This window comes from Leptodactylus fuscus, chromosome 1, assembly GCF_031893055.1.
Source record: "Leptodactylus fuscus isolate aLepFus1 chromosome 1, aLepFus1.hap2, whole genome shotgun sequence".
In the NCBI taxonomy this organism is placed as follows: Eukaryota; Metazoa; Chordata; class Amphibia; order Anura; family Leptodactylidae; genus Leptodactylus; species Leptodactylus fuscus.
Genome location: NC_134265.1, coordinates 13,514,318 through 13,529,500, shown reverse-complemented (window position 1 = coordinate 13,529,500; position 15,183 = coordinate 13,514,318). Strand labels below are relative to the sequence as shown.

The 15,183-nt window shown below is 45.6% G+C and overlaps 3 protein-coding genes and 1 pseudogene across 3 annotated transcripts in view; 3 read left to right on the top strand and 1 right to left on the bottom strand.

The window, feature by feature from the left end:
* Positions 1-15,183, top strand: part of LOC142190458 (oocyte zinc finger protein XlCOF7.1-like) — a 383,441-nt gene that overhangs the window by 243,494 nt on the left and 124,764 nt on the right. The gene's annotated exons all lie outside the window — the stretch shown is intronic.
* LOC142190474 (oocyte zinc finger protein XlCOF29-like) overlaps positions 1-15,183 on the top strand; it is a 339,394-nt gene that overhangs the window by 252,705 nt on the left and 71,506 nt on the right. The window lies entirely within an intron of this gene.
* Positions 1-15,183, bottom strand: part of LOC142189044 (uncharacterized) — a 163,503-nt pseudogene that overhangs the window by 80,996 nt on the left and 67,324 nt on the right.
* LOC142189055 (zinc finger protein 333-like) lies at positions 2,899-7,664 on the top strand. The gene is made up of 6 exons (XM_075262123.1): positions 2,899-3,161; positions 3,292-3,702; positions 3,757-3,765; positions 4,075-4,150; positions 7,127-7,231; positions 7,651-7,664. The coding sequence occupies exons 1-6, from the start codon at positions 3,084-3,086 to the stop codon at positions 7,662-7,664; spliced, it is 693 nt and encodes a 230-aa protein (XP_075118224.1). The 5' UTR covers positions 2,899-3,083.

Here is a 15,183-nt window from a genome sequence, read left to right as displayed (position 1 = left end):
GGCCTCCGCGTATAGCGGAAACCCGGTTGCTATGGCGGCCGCTCTGCAGCAGAGTGGCCGCCATTACAGACCCAGCATCCGCTGTAATAGAACAACGAATGCCGGGGAGAGTTTTAGACACCGACACAGGTACTGGGGCCTGCGGCATCGCTACACTCCTGTCCTGCAGGAAGCCAGCAGCGGCAGCAGTGTGGCGATGCTGCAATTCCGCTCCGCTCCTCCACATTTGGACTAGAAGATGCACCCTCATTTTCCCCAAAAAAATTTTTGGAAAAAAAATGCGTCTTATATGCGTCTCCGAAAAATAAGGATAAGAACACGGGGTCGCCATAGTACAATTAATTTATTGGCATTACATGTTATTGCTAATTACAGACAAAGCCGCAGATTTACTAAAACTAATTAGTTGTCTCCTCATTGTATATATGTATATAGTGCACCTGTATCACTGGTGTATTACACGGGGCCTAGTTACTATGTTCCTTTCCACACCCCAGAGTATAATAATCAGAGACCCGGGGTAATAAAAACATTTAAAAAATTACCGTTTCTTACCTGTCCCCTGGCTCCTACGCTGTCTTCTCCGCTGCCGTCCTTCTTCTATGATGTCGGACGTCACATGACATGGGAAGCAGGCCAGGTTCATGTGACGTCAGACAATAAGGAAGGAGGCCTGGCAGGATCGTGGAGAGGTAAGTAACAGTGTTTTTTACGTTCCCTTACCTCTCCCAGTCTGCCGATCATTATACTCGGGGGTCTGCAAAGACCCCCGAGTATAATGATAGTATTTGTGGGGCCAGCCAGGATCAGCAAGTAAATAGGGCCTGTAACGGCTTATTAAAAAAAAACAAAAAAAACACAGCGGTAGCGGCTGTCACCGGGCCCCCTAATAGTCCGGGCCCTGTGGCAGCTGCCTCCGCGGTAGTTATGCCCCTGGTGCTCGTGTCATAAGGAGGAAAATCACATTCATCTTTTCTATCTTCTCCCAGTTTAGGAAGCTGCAAAATATTTCCCAGGAAGCTTTGTAATTTCTTATTCCGCAGTCTTCTTTTATAAGGCAGAAGGAAAGATTTTATAGGAAATGGTCGTCTACAGCTCATATATGATTGTATACAAGTCTATGTGATATATGTAATACATGAAAAAGCGGCAGAAGAGAGAAGGAGATGTCCGAGGATGTCAGTGATAGCAAGAACAGAAAGTTACCAGAGATGGAAAGATTGTGGCTCTAATCCAGGATATTATATATGGAAGGAGCAAGGAAGAGAGATCTAAGGTACATACACATCACACACACAGCTCTGCTACATAAACATCACACACACACACACACACACACAGCTCTGCTACATACACATCACATAGATACAGCTCTGCTACATACACATCACTCACACACACACAGCTCTGCTACATACACATCACATAGATACAGCTCTGCTACATACACATCACACACATACAGCTCTGCTACATACACATCACATAGATACAGCTCTGCTACATAAACATCACACACACACACACACACAGCTCTGCTACATACACATCACATACAGCTCTGCTACATACACATCACACACATACAGCTCTGCTTCATACACATCACACACATACAGCTCTGCTACAAACACATCACACACATACAGCTCCGCTACGTACATGTCACATACACACATTCTGCTACATACACATCACACTCACACAGCTCTGCTACATACATGTCACACACAGACAGCTCCGCTATATACACGTCACATACAGCTCTGTAACATACACATCACAAACAGATGACTCTGCTACATACATGGTTCTGTACAAACCTCTAATATCTGGTCATGTGACTCCTTGACTCCTCCCACACCTATGACATCCTCACAGGTCCTGTGAGCAGGCGGCTGCTGTACCCCAGGAGGTAAGTGCTCGCTCTCAGCCCTTCTCATACAGTCCGTCTTCCTCCCTGTGGCCCCCGGACACTATAATGGTGAAGGGGTGTGAATACTTTTACAAGCCCCTGTACTGGTGTTAGATCTCTGGATGTAACATTCTCCGGGACACTCATTCCTCTCATGTCCCTACAGCGGGGCCCATTCTCTACGTCCTCTATACCATCATGTAAGATTCTGCTCATTTCACTAAGTCACAAACCTACAGATTCCCGTTGGCCACTTTCTCCTCTGCATTAGTCACTTGTTGTTGCACGTTGCGTACTAGGCTGTAATACTTCCTCTTCTGTCAGGGTCAGGGAGGACTGTACCGTTAGTTCCAGTGTGCTGGTAATATCAGGGGCCGAGTGTCTTCATCTCTATGGCCAGTAGATTGTAGTCCAGACAGAAATGTGGGAGATCTATCTGTGACAGTTGTGGCTCTTCCAAGAGATCGATGGACGAACCATCACTTGTTATGAATGAAGCTGCAGGGAAAGTCAGTGTCATCTGTACAAGTGTCAGCTCCGTATCTTTGGACTCTTCCTCGCCTTCTTGAGGGTTTCTTCCCCTCCTTAGTGGGTAGCGCGGCTCATTCTACTAGAGCTGCTGGAGCCTCCTGGGCTGTTCGGCATCAGGTTTTGGTTCTTCCAAATCCAATTTGTGTTGCAACACCCCGGGCAGCACTGAACACCCCTCAGCCAGTACACCTGAGACTGGTCAAATACTCCCAATGAGATTCTGGGAAGAATATGCAAATCTGTCTCCTAAGATGTAAACAGGGAGACAGTGCCTCTGTTATGCTGCCCTCTATAGCAAGCACCCTGAACATCATGCCCATAAGTCTCCTCACACCTGAGAAGGTGGTCTCTCCCTAAGGATAGACGTTATCCCCATAATGAGATTCTGTTCAGGCTATCACACACCTTATATACCCACCAAGCCGGCCCACAACAAGTCACTCCCTTCCTGAGCTACACGCTGCCGACGTCAGAAGTAGGAGGTGGTGATACTAATGTGACTCAACTCTTCTATTTATTCCATGGGATTCCGTGTAGTGATTACATTGTCTCATCTTCTCTCCATTCAGGTTCCTACAATATAGAATCCTCTCAGTATCTTCTATATAAGAGAATATTCCTGATTGTCCCATCAAGGATGGAAAGAGACAGGAACAAGATGGCGGAAAGTCTATTAAATCTCACCCTAGAGATCATCTACCAGCTTACTGGAGAGGTGAGAGATTCTGATGATGTCATCATTACATCATTCTTATCTATAGCGATATCAGATGATATGACTGGAGAGGTGATGGACTCTGGACATGTATGTAGTGAGATTTATTAATGTGTCTCCCCATAACCAGGATTACACAGTAGTGAAGAAGACCTCTAGTGGGCGCTGTCAGGCTCCTGAGTATGAAGGATATGGAGGAACCCTGAGCCCAATCCCAGGGCCTCCAACTCACCCCCTGATACAGGAGGAGATCAATGGACAGAAGATCCTAGAACTCACCAACAAGATGCTGGAGCTGCTGACTGGAGAGGTGACACTGCTGGGAATGCTGGGACATTATACAGTAACTGGAGGGGTCGGGGTGATGACTGTATCATTGTGTTGTCAGGTTCCTATAAGGTGTCAGGATGTCGCTGTCTATTTCTCCATGGAGGAGTGGGAGTATTTAGAAGGACACAAGGATCTGTACAAGGAGGTGATGATGGAGGACCACCAGCCCCTCACATCAGCAGGTAATAGACATGACTATATACACATGGACGTCCATTATTAGTATGTGCAGAATGAATTCAGTCCCTGTCTGTGTTTCCTACAGGTAGATCCAGTAAGAGGACAACACCGGAGAGATGTCCCAGTCCTCTTCTTCCACAGGATGATGATCAGGTAGATGGAGATATTCCCTATGATGTGTAGATGGGCTGTGAAGTCCTTGTGGTCAGTCTTGTTGTATCCAGCAGTATTAGATGGTTATATACATGGGCGGTGTCATTGAGCCACCATCTAATATGTTTATCCAGCTTCTCACAGACCTGCAGCTACTGTCGGGACATCTTTCATCTTCATAATAATAATCTAGAACATTCTCTGTGACTTCCCCGTTTGTCCGGTGACTTTTACATTATTTGTTTCACAGATTTTCCATCAGGATAAAGATCTGAGCGACATTAATGTTTTATCTGTGAGAATAAAGGAAGATCCCTATGTGAGTGGTGATGAAGAGTGTGAGGAGGACATTCCTACAGGGAACCGCCCAGGTGAGGAGTCTCCACTATATAAAGCACACCTACTTTCCTCATCTCGCCCTACAACCTGCAGTAGTGACTCCTTCCCCTTACACCTTCTCCAATCTCTGTCGCCTGCTTTCACGACTTACCTTACTAAAATATTTAACCTCTCTCTCTCTTCTGGAATCTTCCCATCCTCCTTCAAGCATGCTGTTATAACCCCACTATTGAAAAAACCCTCCCTGGACCCGTCCTGTGCTGCTAACTATCGACCCGTCTCTAAACTCCCCTTAATCTCTAAAATCTTGGAACGCCTGGTCTATTCTCGTTTAATCTGCTATCTCTCTGCTAACTCTGTGCTTGATCCCTTACAATCTGTTTTCCGCGCTCTGCACTCTACTGAAACGGCCCTCACAAAAGTCTCCATTGATTTCCTGACGGCAAAATCCAATGGTGACTTCTCTCTTCTTATTCTTCTGGACCTCTCTGCAGCTTTTGACACTGTTGACCTTCATCTCCTCCTTACTATGCTCCGCTAAGTCGGCCTCAAGGATACTTCGCTCTCCTGGTTCTCCTCTTATCTCTCAGACCGCACTTTCAGTGTATCATTCATAGGCTCTGTGTCTTCCCCTCTTTCCTTTGCTGTTGGGGTTCGGTCCTAGGCCCCCTGCTCTTCTCTCTCTACACAGCCCCCATTGGACAAACCATCACCAGATTTGGCTTCCGGTACCATCTTTATGCTGATGGCACCCAATTATACACATCTTCCTCTGACTTCACCCCTGCACTCATACAGAACACCAGTGACTGTCTCTCTGCTGTCTCTAATATCATGTCTTCGCTCTATCGGAAACTAAATCTCTTTAAGACTGAACTACTGCTGTTTCCACCATCTAATAGCTCTGTCCCTGATATATCCATTGCAGTCTCAGGCCTTACTATAACTCCTAGGCAGCAGGCCCGCTGCCTTGGGGTCATGTTTGACGCAGACCTTTCCTTCACTACTCATATTGAATGACTCGCACGTTCATGTCACCTCCACCTCAAAAACATCTCCAGAATACGTCCTTTCCTTACCAGAGATACACTAAAGACACTTATTGTCTCTCTGATTCATTCTCGCCTTGACTACTGTAACTCCTTAGTAATCGGTCTTCCCCTTACTAAACTCTCTCCTCTACAATCTATTCTGAATGCAGCGGCCAGGCTCATCTATCATGCTAGACGCTACAGCGATGCCTCCGGTCTGTGCCAGTCACTACATTGGCTGCCTATTCATTATAGAATAAAATATAAAGTTATCCCTCTCATCCACAAGGCTCTCCATAATGCTGCACCTCCCTACATTTCCTCCCTCATCTCTGTCTACCGCCCAACCCGTGTTCTCCGTTCACTTAGTGACCAAACACTTACATCCTCTATTATCAGAACCTCCCACACTCGTGTACAAGACTTCTCCCGAGCTGCACCACTTCTCTGGAATGCTCTACCCCGGACAATAAGATTAACTCCCAATTTTTACAGCTTCAAGCGCAACCTAAAGACACATCTTATCAGACAGGCCTATCACAATTCCTAATGTAAACCCTTCCGTACCGTCATTAGAATCCCCAAAATCTAACCCTCCTCTGTTCCCGCTCCCACATTACCCCACATGATATGATGCCATTTCAGGCTAACGTTATATGTCCAAGCACCATCCACATGTTGAAGGACTCGACTAGTGATGGCTCATAAAGTTTTATGTTTGTGTAACCTCTATTACAAAATTGTCTGACCACTGTATAAGCAATGCTGCCCCTGCTACCTCTTGTGTCACCCCCTCTACTTCATAGATTGTAAGCTCTTGCGAGCAGGACCCTCAGTCCCATTGTGTGAAATGACTTTCTTTGTAATGTATCTTTCTGTTTGTATTTGAACTCTACAAATTGTACAGCGCTGCGGAATATGTTGGCGGTATAGAAATAAAATTTATTATTATTATTATCATCATCCTGCTCGATCTTCAGGCAGATTCCACCTCAGAGCTCTATGGAAATAAATGGGAGGTGGAAAATCCCGCCTGGTCAGTAAGGAATCTGATGGAGATTCGGGGGCTGATTTGGTAAAGCGGAAAAATTCTTCTTCTGAATTCCTGAAGCAGCTTCTACAAATGTCACTGTGTAATCCTCACCTTAGACCCCAAACACACTATGGAATCCGGACTAGAAAATCTGGTCTGTACATCAGTCACATTTCCCAGCCTGAACTCTGTCCACACACCAGGACTCCCCCGTATCTTAGTGATCTATGACGCTAGGAGTCCCTGCTTCCTTGTTACTCCACAGACGCTACTACTTACTGTATGGGACAGCAGATCCGCGGTGAGTTCAGGCTGGGAAATCCAGCAGATGTGGTTTGGATTCTATTGTGTGTATGGGGTGTAATACAGTACGATTTATGGCATCCTACAGTATTATTCCACATAAGTGGCCATATTTAAGCAGCCATGGATTGTGTTCACCTCTACAGTGACCTAGAGCAGTGATGACGTCTCCTGCCCCGCTTCATTACTATTCACTATCACTGACCTCCGTCTCAGCACAGTGAATACTAATGAAGTAGGCCGCGCTGGCGCCGTTTGCTGCCTGTGCTACTGACTTCACTTCTTCACACGGTCTGAAGCGTCTCAGGCAGCGGCAGCTCAGTGGGGAATATACTTATAAGGTTATGTTATTCAAAGAGTAACATCAGTTTTCTTCTTGTCAGATGACTGTACCAGGAGCTCAGAGGGACATCTGATATCTACAGATTATAAAGCAGAGGATCATGGTATCACACAAGATCCATATGAAGAACATGTCATTACCCCAGATATACCCTCAGGATATCAGGAGAAAGATCTTTTTCCTAATTCATCACAGTCTGTTAAGCAAAATGAAAGCTGCAGAAGAGGTGTTATACATCAGAGAACTCACACAGGAGAGAAGCCATATTCCTGTCCAGAATGTTGGAAATGTTTTACACAGAAATCAAGTCTTGTTGTACATAAAAGAACTCACACAGGAGAGTTTTCATGTCCGGAATGTGGGAAATGTTTTATCTCTAAATCACATCTTGTTACACATCAGAGAATTCACACAGGGGAAAAGTTGTTTTCTTGCTCAGAATGTGGGAAATGTTTTACTCAGAAATCCAATCTTGTTGAACATCAAAAGATTCACGCAGGGGAGAAGCCATATTCATGCCCAGAATGTGAAAAACGTTTTATGGGTAAATCCAATTTTGTTAGACATCTGAAAATTCACAAAGGAGAGAAGCCATATTCATGCTCAGAATGTGGGAAATGTTTTATCTCTAAATCACATCTTGTTAGACATCAGAGAATTCACAAAAGAGAGAAGCCATATCCATGTCCAGAATGTGGGAAATGTTTTAAAGTACAATCAAGTCTTTTTACACATCAGATAAGTCACATATAATCTTTGATACTGTATCTCTTGCAGTTGTAAATCTGTGAGGAAGCATCTTAGTGTCTATTCACACGGAGGAAAATGGTGAGGAATTTTCCACGCTGAAAAAAAGTCTCTGATTTCAATGGGTTCTGCTAGCTTTTTTTTCCACTAGAGGAATTCTTTGCTAGTAGAGATTTTGGTAGTAGTCTCGGAAAGATTAAGCTATAGTGTCAGTATGGGATGGAACCTTTTAGTACATTTGCTTACTTCATATTTGGTGTCTAAACGGCGTTTTATTTTGCATTTGGCTTCCAGTAGGTTCTCCAGTGTTTGCTTCCTTGTTGCGCTTATGGGAGGGTTCATGTGTTTGTATATCAGTAAGAAGGTGCCTTGTTGAATGAATCCCCGCCGCTGACACTCTTTTATGTTTCCCATTGTATCGGGAGAGGAGTCTTGTAATGTTTATGATGGTGAAAAAAAATCTGTAATGGCTTGTGAAACCGCCGCTGTGCACGTTGTATGTTTTAAAGGTTGGGCTTGGAGTCCAGCCCCATTCACCTCTGGACTGATTAGGGATTGGCAAGGAAAGGTGAATGAGAACTTGGTCATGTTAGTACGAGGGCCCCAAGCAAGCAAATGATGATTGATAAGGGAGTAGTCATCTACTGTGAGTGTTGTGGACTTGTTAAAAATAGGTGCAGTCTCTCACCTGGGGATGAAGGATCCACTAGACCGCGGCAAGGCTCATGTCAGCAGTCTTAGATTTCAGGGCCTGTAAGTGTGACGAAAGGATGGCGAACCTGCCAGAGGTGTTAGCGGAGGACCAAGGGGGATTTCTGTACATTGCTGGAGAATATGTTGGAACTATACAAGTAAGGGCTCGTTCACATCTGCGCCCGATCTCCGTTCATACAGGTTTCCGTTTCCTGCACAAAACAGAGGCAGGAGACGGAAACCTGCAGGACTCTTTCATGCCCATTCATTTGAATGGACTTGAAAGGTGTCCGGCCGTGAGCGCCGGTGAGCGTTTTATGCTCTCTGCCGCAAAACCGGTTTTTTAAAATCGGACACAGAGTCGAACATGCAGTACTCTGTGTCCGGTTTTAAAAAAACGGTTTTGCGGTGGAGAGCATAAAACGCTCACCACCGCTCACAGCTAGACCTGCTCTGACAGCTTTCCATCTTCTGCATGCAGAAGACGGAAAGCTGAGAATGGAGACCCGAACACTAGTGTGAACCCAGCGTAAGACAAAGGGAATAATTTGCTTTGACTATAATATTTCTATCAATTGTATAGTCAACTGCCCCCGTCATCATCAGAACAGGGGTCCTGCATTTGCACTACTGCTCCAGTCATCTCTATGGGAAGGTTAATGGGAAGTAGAGTTGAGCTCCATTATCTCTGTCAGTCATTGACATCATTCTATTCATTGGGAAGAAACAGGACCCCTGTTCTCTGGATGCGGCTTCTTATACTTGGAGTCTTATCATATATGGATTATATGTAGTAATAAAATATACAAGATCAAAGAAATTATTTATTATGCTTACTTATATAGCGCCATCATATTCCACAGCGCTTTACAGATATTGTCAGTCACTGTCCCATATAGGGCTCACAATCTACATTCCCTATCAGTATGTCTTTTGATATGTGGGAGGAAACCAGAGTACCCAGAGGAAACCCACGCAAACATACAAACTCCTTGCAGATGTTGTCCTGGGTGGAATTTGAACCCAGGTCTCCAGCACTGCAAAGCTGCAGTGCTAACCACTGAGCCACCGTAATGCCCACGAAAATCATTTGGAGTGCCGTCCATCCTTTTCCTAAGTTTATCATCTATCCCAGCAGCCATCCCCCGCTGCTCTGACAAAAAAAGCACTGCGGGAAAAACCTGAGTCTGATTTTGCATCTTCTCTCCATTCACCCATCAGTCAGACCCAACATACACATCGCAACCCCCCCACCAAGGATGACCATGGAGATCCTGTGTCCCCCATCATCATGTGTGAGCAGATAGACTTTTGTAGATGAGGCTGCAGATGTCCACTCTCCATTCTGGGGTGACCTATAGACCTATATGGGGTGACGCTCCTACAGTTTTATGCTTGTGTAATGACAGTCACCTCTATTTCAGAATTGTCTGACCTCTGTATAAGCAATGCCGCCCCTGCTACCTCTTGTGTCACCCCCCACACACAGCTCATAGATTGTAAGCTCTTGTGAGCAGGGCTCTCAGTCCCATTGTGTGAAATGACTTTCTTTGTAATGTATCTTTCTGTCTATATTTGAACCCTACAAATCGTACAGCGCTGCGGAATATGTTGGCGCTATATAAATAAAATGTATTATTATATTGTTATTAGATATAGTTTGATGCTCACATAGCCGTCCCCTTACACACACATTATATATGTATACGGCCTCGTCTCTGAACTTTTAAGGCATTTTATAGTCACTTGTGAATCCCATCCACATGTAAAAAATTACGAGCACAGTTTCGGGTTTTGGAAAATACGTAGAATTATCTTTATTTAATATGCACCATTAACCCCTTCCCGGCAATGGCATTTTTTGATTTTCTTTTCTGACTCCCCTCCTTCCAAACCCCATAACTTGTTTATTTTTCCACTCTTCATGATGCCGCCATTATTTTATTCTGTACAATGTAATGGGAAGTTGGAAAACATTCAGAATGGAGTGGATTTGAAGAAAAACTGCATTTCTGCGACTTTCCTATGGGCTTCGTTTTTATGGCGTTCACTGTGCAGCCAAAATGACCTGTCCCCTGTATTCTGTGTTTTGGTACGATTTCAGGGATACCAAATTTATATGGTTTTACTTACATTTTAACTCCTTAATAAAAATCCAAAACTCTGCCAAATTTATTTTTTTCTAAACGTTGCCATATTATGACACCCGTAGGTTTTTTATACTTCCATATACGGGGATGCTTAGGATGTCTGTTTTTTGCGGGGCCGGATGTACTTTTTAGTTCTACCATTTTGGGGAATTGCTTTTGCTTTGATCACTTTTTTTTCAAATTTTTATCAGAGGCAAAACGGTGAAAAAAATGGCGGTTTGGCACTTTTGACTGTTTTTCCTGCTACAGCGTCGACCGTACAGGAAAAATATTTTATAGATTTGTGGAGTGGGGATACAGGGACACCAAATGTGTAGGTATTTAAGTACTTTTATATGGGTTCTAGGGAAAAGGGGGGGGTGATTAGAATTTTTATTATATTTTTATATATATATATATATATATATATATATATATATATATATATACAGTATATATGCATTTATTAGACCCCCATGGGGTCTTGAACGCCAGGAGGTCTGATCAATAATTCAATGCATTCCAATGCTAATGCATTGCAAAACCTGGCTCTTCTATTGCAGGCTACATAGGGTAGCCTGCAATAGAATCCATTGAATCCATTGGCCAAGGAGCCTTCACAAGGCTTCCCACTGTCATGACAACTTGATCCCGGCCCCGGAGCAGCTCACCGAGGCGCCGAAGGTGTTAATGCCCACGATCGGTGTGGGCACCGACCGGGGCCATTATCGTTGGGTGTCTACTGTTTAAAACCGTAGAGACACCCGGCGTCCATGGCGGCCGCCTGGCTCCCGAGCGGCCGTCATGTTTAAACACCCAGCATCCGCTGTACTAGTACAGAACGAGAACTCCAGTGAGGGGGAGCGGCTGCCGCATATGTGGGGACCCAGGGAGTAGAAGAGATCAGAGCAACTGACCCTCAATCCGTCTCCCAGCCAGGTAAACTCCTAACACAAACCTCTCACACATCCTGCCTCTGAAAGGGACAGGAAGAACACTGGAGAGGTGGGGTGGGGCCTTTAACCTCTCTAACTTCCTGTCCCACTCAGAGGTCAAGAGGGCAACTTCCCATGGTGCTGTCATGGGGGACGTCCTTGAAAAATCCATTTTGGGGCACAAAAACCCCTTTAACTCTTTTCCCCTACCAGAAGTTTAACTGAATCATCAGAAAACTTTTCTTTTTGGGCAGTCTTCATTTCAGTCTTTTGTGGAGGGGACACCGGAGGGTATTTTGGGGGAGTCAGAGAAATCAGTCATAGTCCAGTCTGTCTGTCTTGGTGAGCTTTCTGGTTCCTTGCCTCATGTCTGTCCCTGTCATTAGGATTGGGAACAGTCAGAATCAGTCTCAGACTTGGATTTAGTAACTAAGGGCTCATTCACACTACGTATACGGCAGCTTATTCTGAACGTAAAACACGTTCAGAATCAGCGGCGTATAAAGCAGTTCCATTCATTTCTATGGGTGTCGGCATACAAGCGCTCCCCATAGAAATGAATGGGCTGCTTTTTTCACTACGAGCAGTCCCATTGAAGTGAATGGGAAGTGCCGGCGTGTACGGCTCGGCATGAGCAGAGCTAGCCGTACGTTTTACGTTCAGAATAAGCTGCCCTATACGTAGTGTGAATGAGCCCTAACACTGCGGCCGCTACACCCGGAGCTGTTTGCCGAGAAGTCACAAAAGGATCAAGGAAATCACCAGCATGGAGGACTTTGTAAAACAGTTTGGGCAGGTCATCCTACAGGCATATCAGCAAAAAGCCATGATGGAAGCTGAGATGCGACAACAGCAAGCGCTTAAGTCCAGCAGCAGGAGATAAACTTGCGGCTTATGGAGATGCTCACAAAGCTCAGCAAGGCTCTGTTTGACCAGAGGGCAGCAGGAGAGTGTTCTGGTGTAAGAGAGACCCAGAGGCTACAGACCGCTGTGCAAGCTGCTGTGCAGAGTTCCCTGCAAAAGATACCGTCAACAGACGACGTGGAGGCATATCTTTGGGGGTTTTTTTTTGAGCGAGTGGCCGAGTGAGAGAAGTTACCAAGGATAAGTGGGCCAATGTTGTGGCACCGTTTCTCACCAGGGAACCTTAGAAGGACTACTATGACCTGTGTGAACAGAAGGCTAAGGACTACTCCAAGCTGAGAGGTGAGATCCTGGCACGTCTTGGTGTGAATATGCATGTACGTGCTGGGAGAGTACATCACTGGACTTTCTCTGAGTCTCCCACCCTGATCTCAGATGCTTGACCTGGTGTATCTGGTCAAGAAATGGCTTCAGCCTGAGGAGGCCACTCCAGCACAGATAGTGGAGAGAGTGGTACTGGATAAGTACACCATATCTCGGGGCAACACGGTGGCTCAGTGGTTAGCATTGCAGCCCTGCAGCTCTGGAGTCCTGGGTTCGAATCTTGCCAAGAACAATATCTGCAAGGAGTTTGTATGTTGCTCGAGGTGTCCCGTGACAATTTTGGGGCTGCTCAAATGAGAACCTAATCTGGCTCACACCAGAGAAAACATAAAAGTGGTAAATGGTGTGCCCCATTATCCAGCAGCTGGTAAGGGGTTCCCCTATATCAGGGGTGGGCAATTAATTTTCCCATTGGGCCACATGAGAAATTGTAACAGTTCTTGAGGGCCATGCTCACCACGACAAATTTAGCTCCACCCACTTCTCCGCTGACTCCACCCATTCTCAATCATTTTTCCATGTGCCCCACAAAGTAAAATCCTCCTACAGTCACCCTAACATTATACACCCCCACATTATAACGTTTCCCTCCAAATGTCCCACAGTATTAAGTCCTTCTCCTGGTGCCCCAGTATAAACTAGCAGAAACTAGAGGGGACATTAAACTGGGGCAGCTGGAGGCAGACATGTCCCCCCCAGCTACCCCCATGGTTTAATATCCTCCTCCAGCCGCCCCAGTTTAATGTCACCCTCCATCTGCCCCTTAGTTTAATGTCCCCCCTACATGTGCATTCAGTTTAACTGCCCCCCTACATCTGCCCCTAGTTCCCCCCTCTTGCTCCCATATGCAGTCTCTTCTCTCTTTATCATCCAGCAGCCCCCAATGCTGGCAGCTTGCATCAAGCACACAGTCCCGTGTGGGTCCGCCCACTAACAAGTCATAGCCTATCCTGGTGATAGGCTGTGATGACATCTTCACGGGTCCTTGTAAACACTTCCACTAGCTATGCGGGCCGAATAGAAGCAGTCAGAGGGCCGGATGTGGCCCGCGGGTCGGGCATTGTCCAGGTCTGCCCTATATGTTCATGAATCAGGGCCTACTGTATAGGTTGAACCAAATACGGGGAGAAATTGTAGAGCAATTAGTGATGCCCCGGCCCTATCAAAGGGTAGTGTTAGATTTGGCACATGAGCATGTGTTTAGAGGACACCTGGGGTACGAAAAGACCAAAGAGTGCATTCTACATTGTTTCTATTGGCCAGGAACTGATACGTATATCCAAGAGTATTGTAACTCCTGGTAAGGCTTCACCTGAGAGGCACATAGCAAAGACCCTGTCTAAGGCCCAGAAACAGGAATCAAAAGAGTTGGTACAGAAAAATAATGATGTGTTTTCTGAATTGCCTAGAAATACCAATGTAATTGAACATGACATTGTCACTGAGCTGCAGGTGCGGGTTAATCTAAAACCGTACCGGATACCTGAAGCTCATAGACAAGCCATATCTGAAGAGGTCAAAGAAATGTTGGCACTTGGGGTAATTGAGAAATCTAAGAGCAACTGGTCCAATCTCATCGTTTTGATTCCTAAGCCAGATGGTTCCATAAGCTTTTGAAATGATTTCCGTAAGTTTAAGAAAGTTTCAAAATTCGATGCCTATCCAATGTCCAGAGTTAATTAATTAAACGAGAGTTTGGGACATGCCAGGTATTTCTCTACCCTCAACTTAACCAAAGGGTACTGGCAGGTGCCGCTCACTAAAGAGGCCAGAGAAAAAACTGCATTTGTCATCCCAGAGGGCTTGTTCTAATATGTGACAATGCCACTTGGGTCACTTGAGGCTCCAGAAACCTTCTAGAGGTTTATGGACAGAATCCTGAAGCCCCATGGAAGGTATGCTTCAGCCTACCTGGATGACATTGTCGTCTTTAGTACGGACTGGGAGAGTCCCTTGACAAAAGTTCAGGCCGTACTAAATTCCCTCCGTGCAGCCGGTTTAACAGTCAACCCAAAAAAGTGCGCTTTGGGTCTGGAAGAGGCCAGATACCTTGGGTATGTAATTGGAAAAGGGATAAAAAGAGGGGTAATAAAACCCCAGGATTAGAAAATGGAGGCCATTCAATATTGACTTTGGCCCTTAAATAAAAAGCAAGTAAGGGCAACCCTGGGAATCGTGGGCTATTACCGTAGGTTCATTCTAAATTTTGCTACTATTGCAACCCCACTGACCCATAAAAGGTTGCAGAGCTTGCAGTTCATGGCTGTTCCATGAGGTGAAAGGAGGTCTATGGTTCTGTCCTGTAACCCTGAGTGAGACCAGTGGCGTAACTACCACGGTAGCAGGGGTTTTGGCTACCACAGGGCCTGACACCTTAGGGGGCCCAGGCCCCTTCACACTAGTTAATATGCAAAAAAAAATTACTTTTTGAGGCTCGGGCCTCAGGTTCTGGGAGGGGGGATTTGAGCCCAGGAACAGACTAGACACAGACTAGTGAGGTGCAGAGGTTCTGGCTGGTGAGGTCAGGGGCGGATCCAGGGCTGGGCGAGCCGGGCAAC

Excerpts from the sequence above, each read along its gene's own strand:
- LOC142189055 (XM_075262123.1), top strand. The coding sequence starts at position 3,084 with ATGGAAAGAGACAGGAACAAGATGGCGGAAAGTCTATTAAATCTCACC. Across the intron at positions 3,162-3,291 it reads TCTACCAGCTTACTGGAGAG|GATTACACAGTAGTGAAGAA; the intron begins GTGAGAGATTCT and ends CCCCATAACCAG. Across the intron at positions 4,151-7,126 it reads GGAAGATCCCTATGTGAGTG|GAGAGAAGCCATATTCCTGT; the intron begins GTGATGAAGAGT and ends GAACTCACACAG.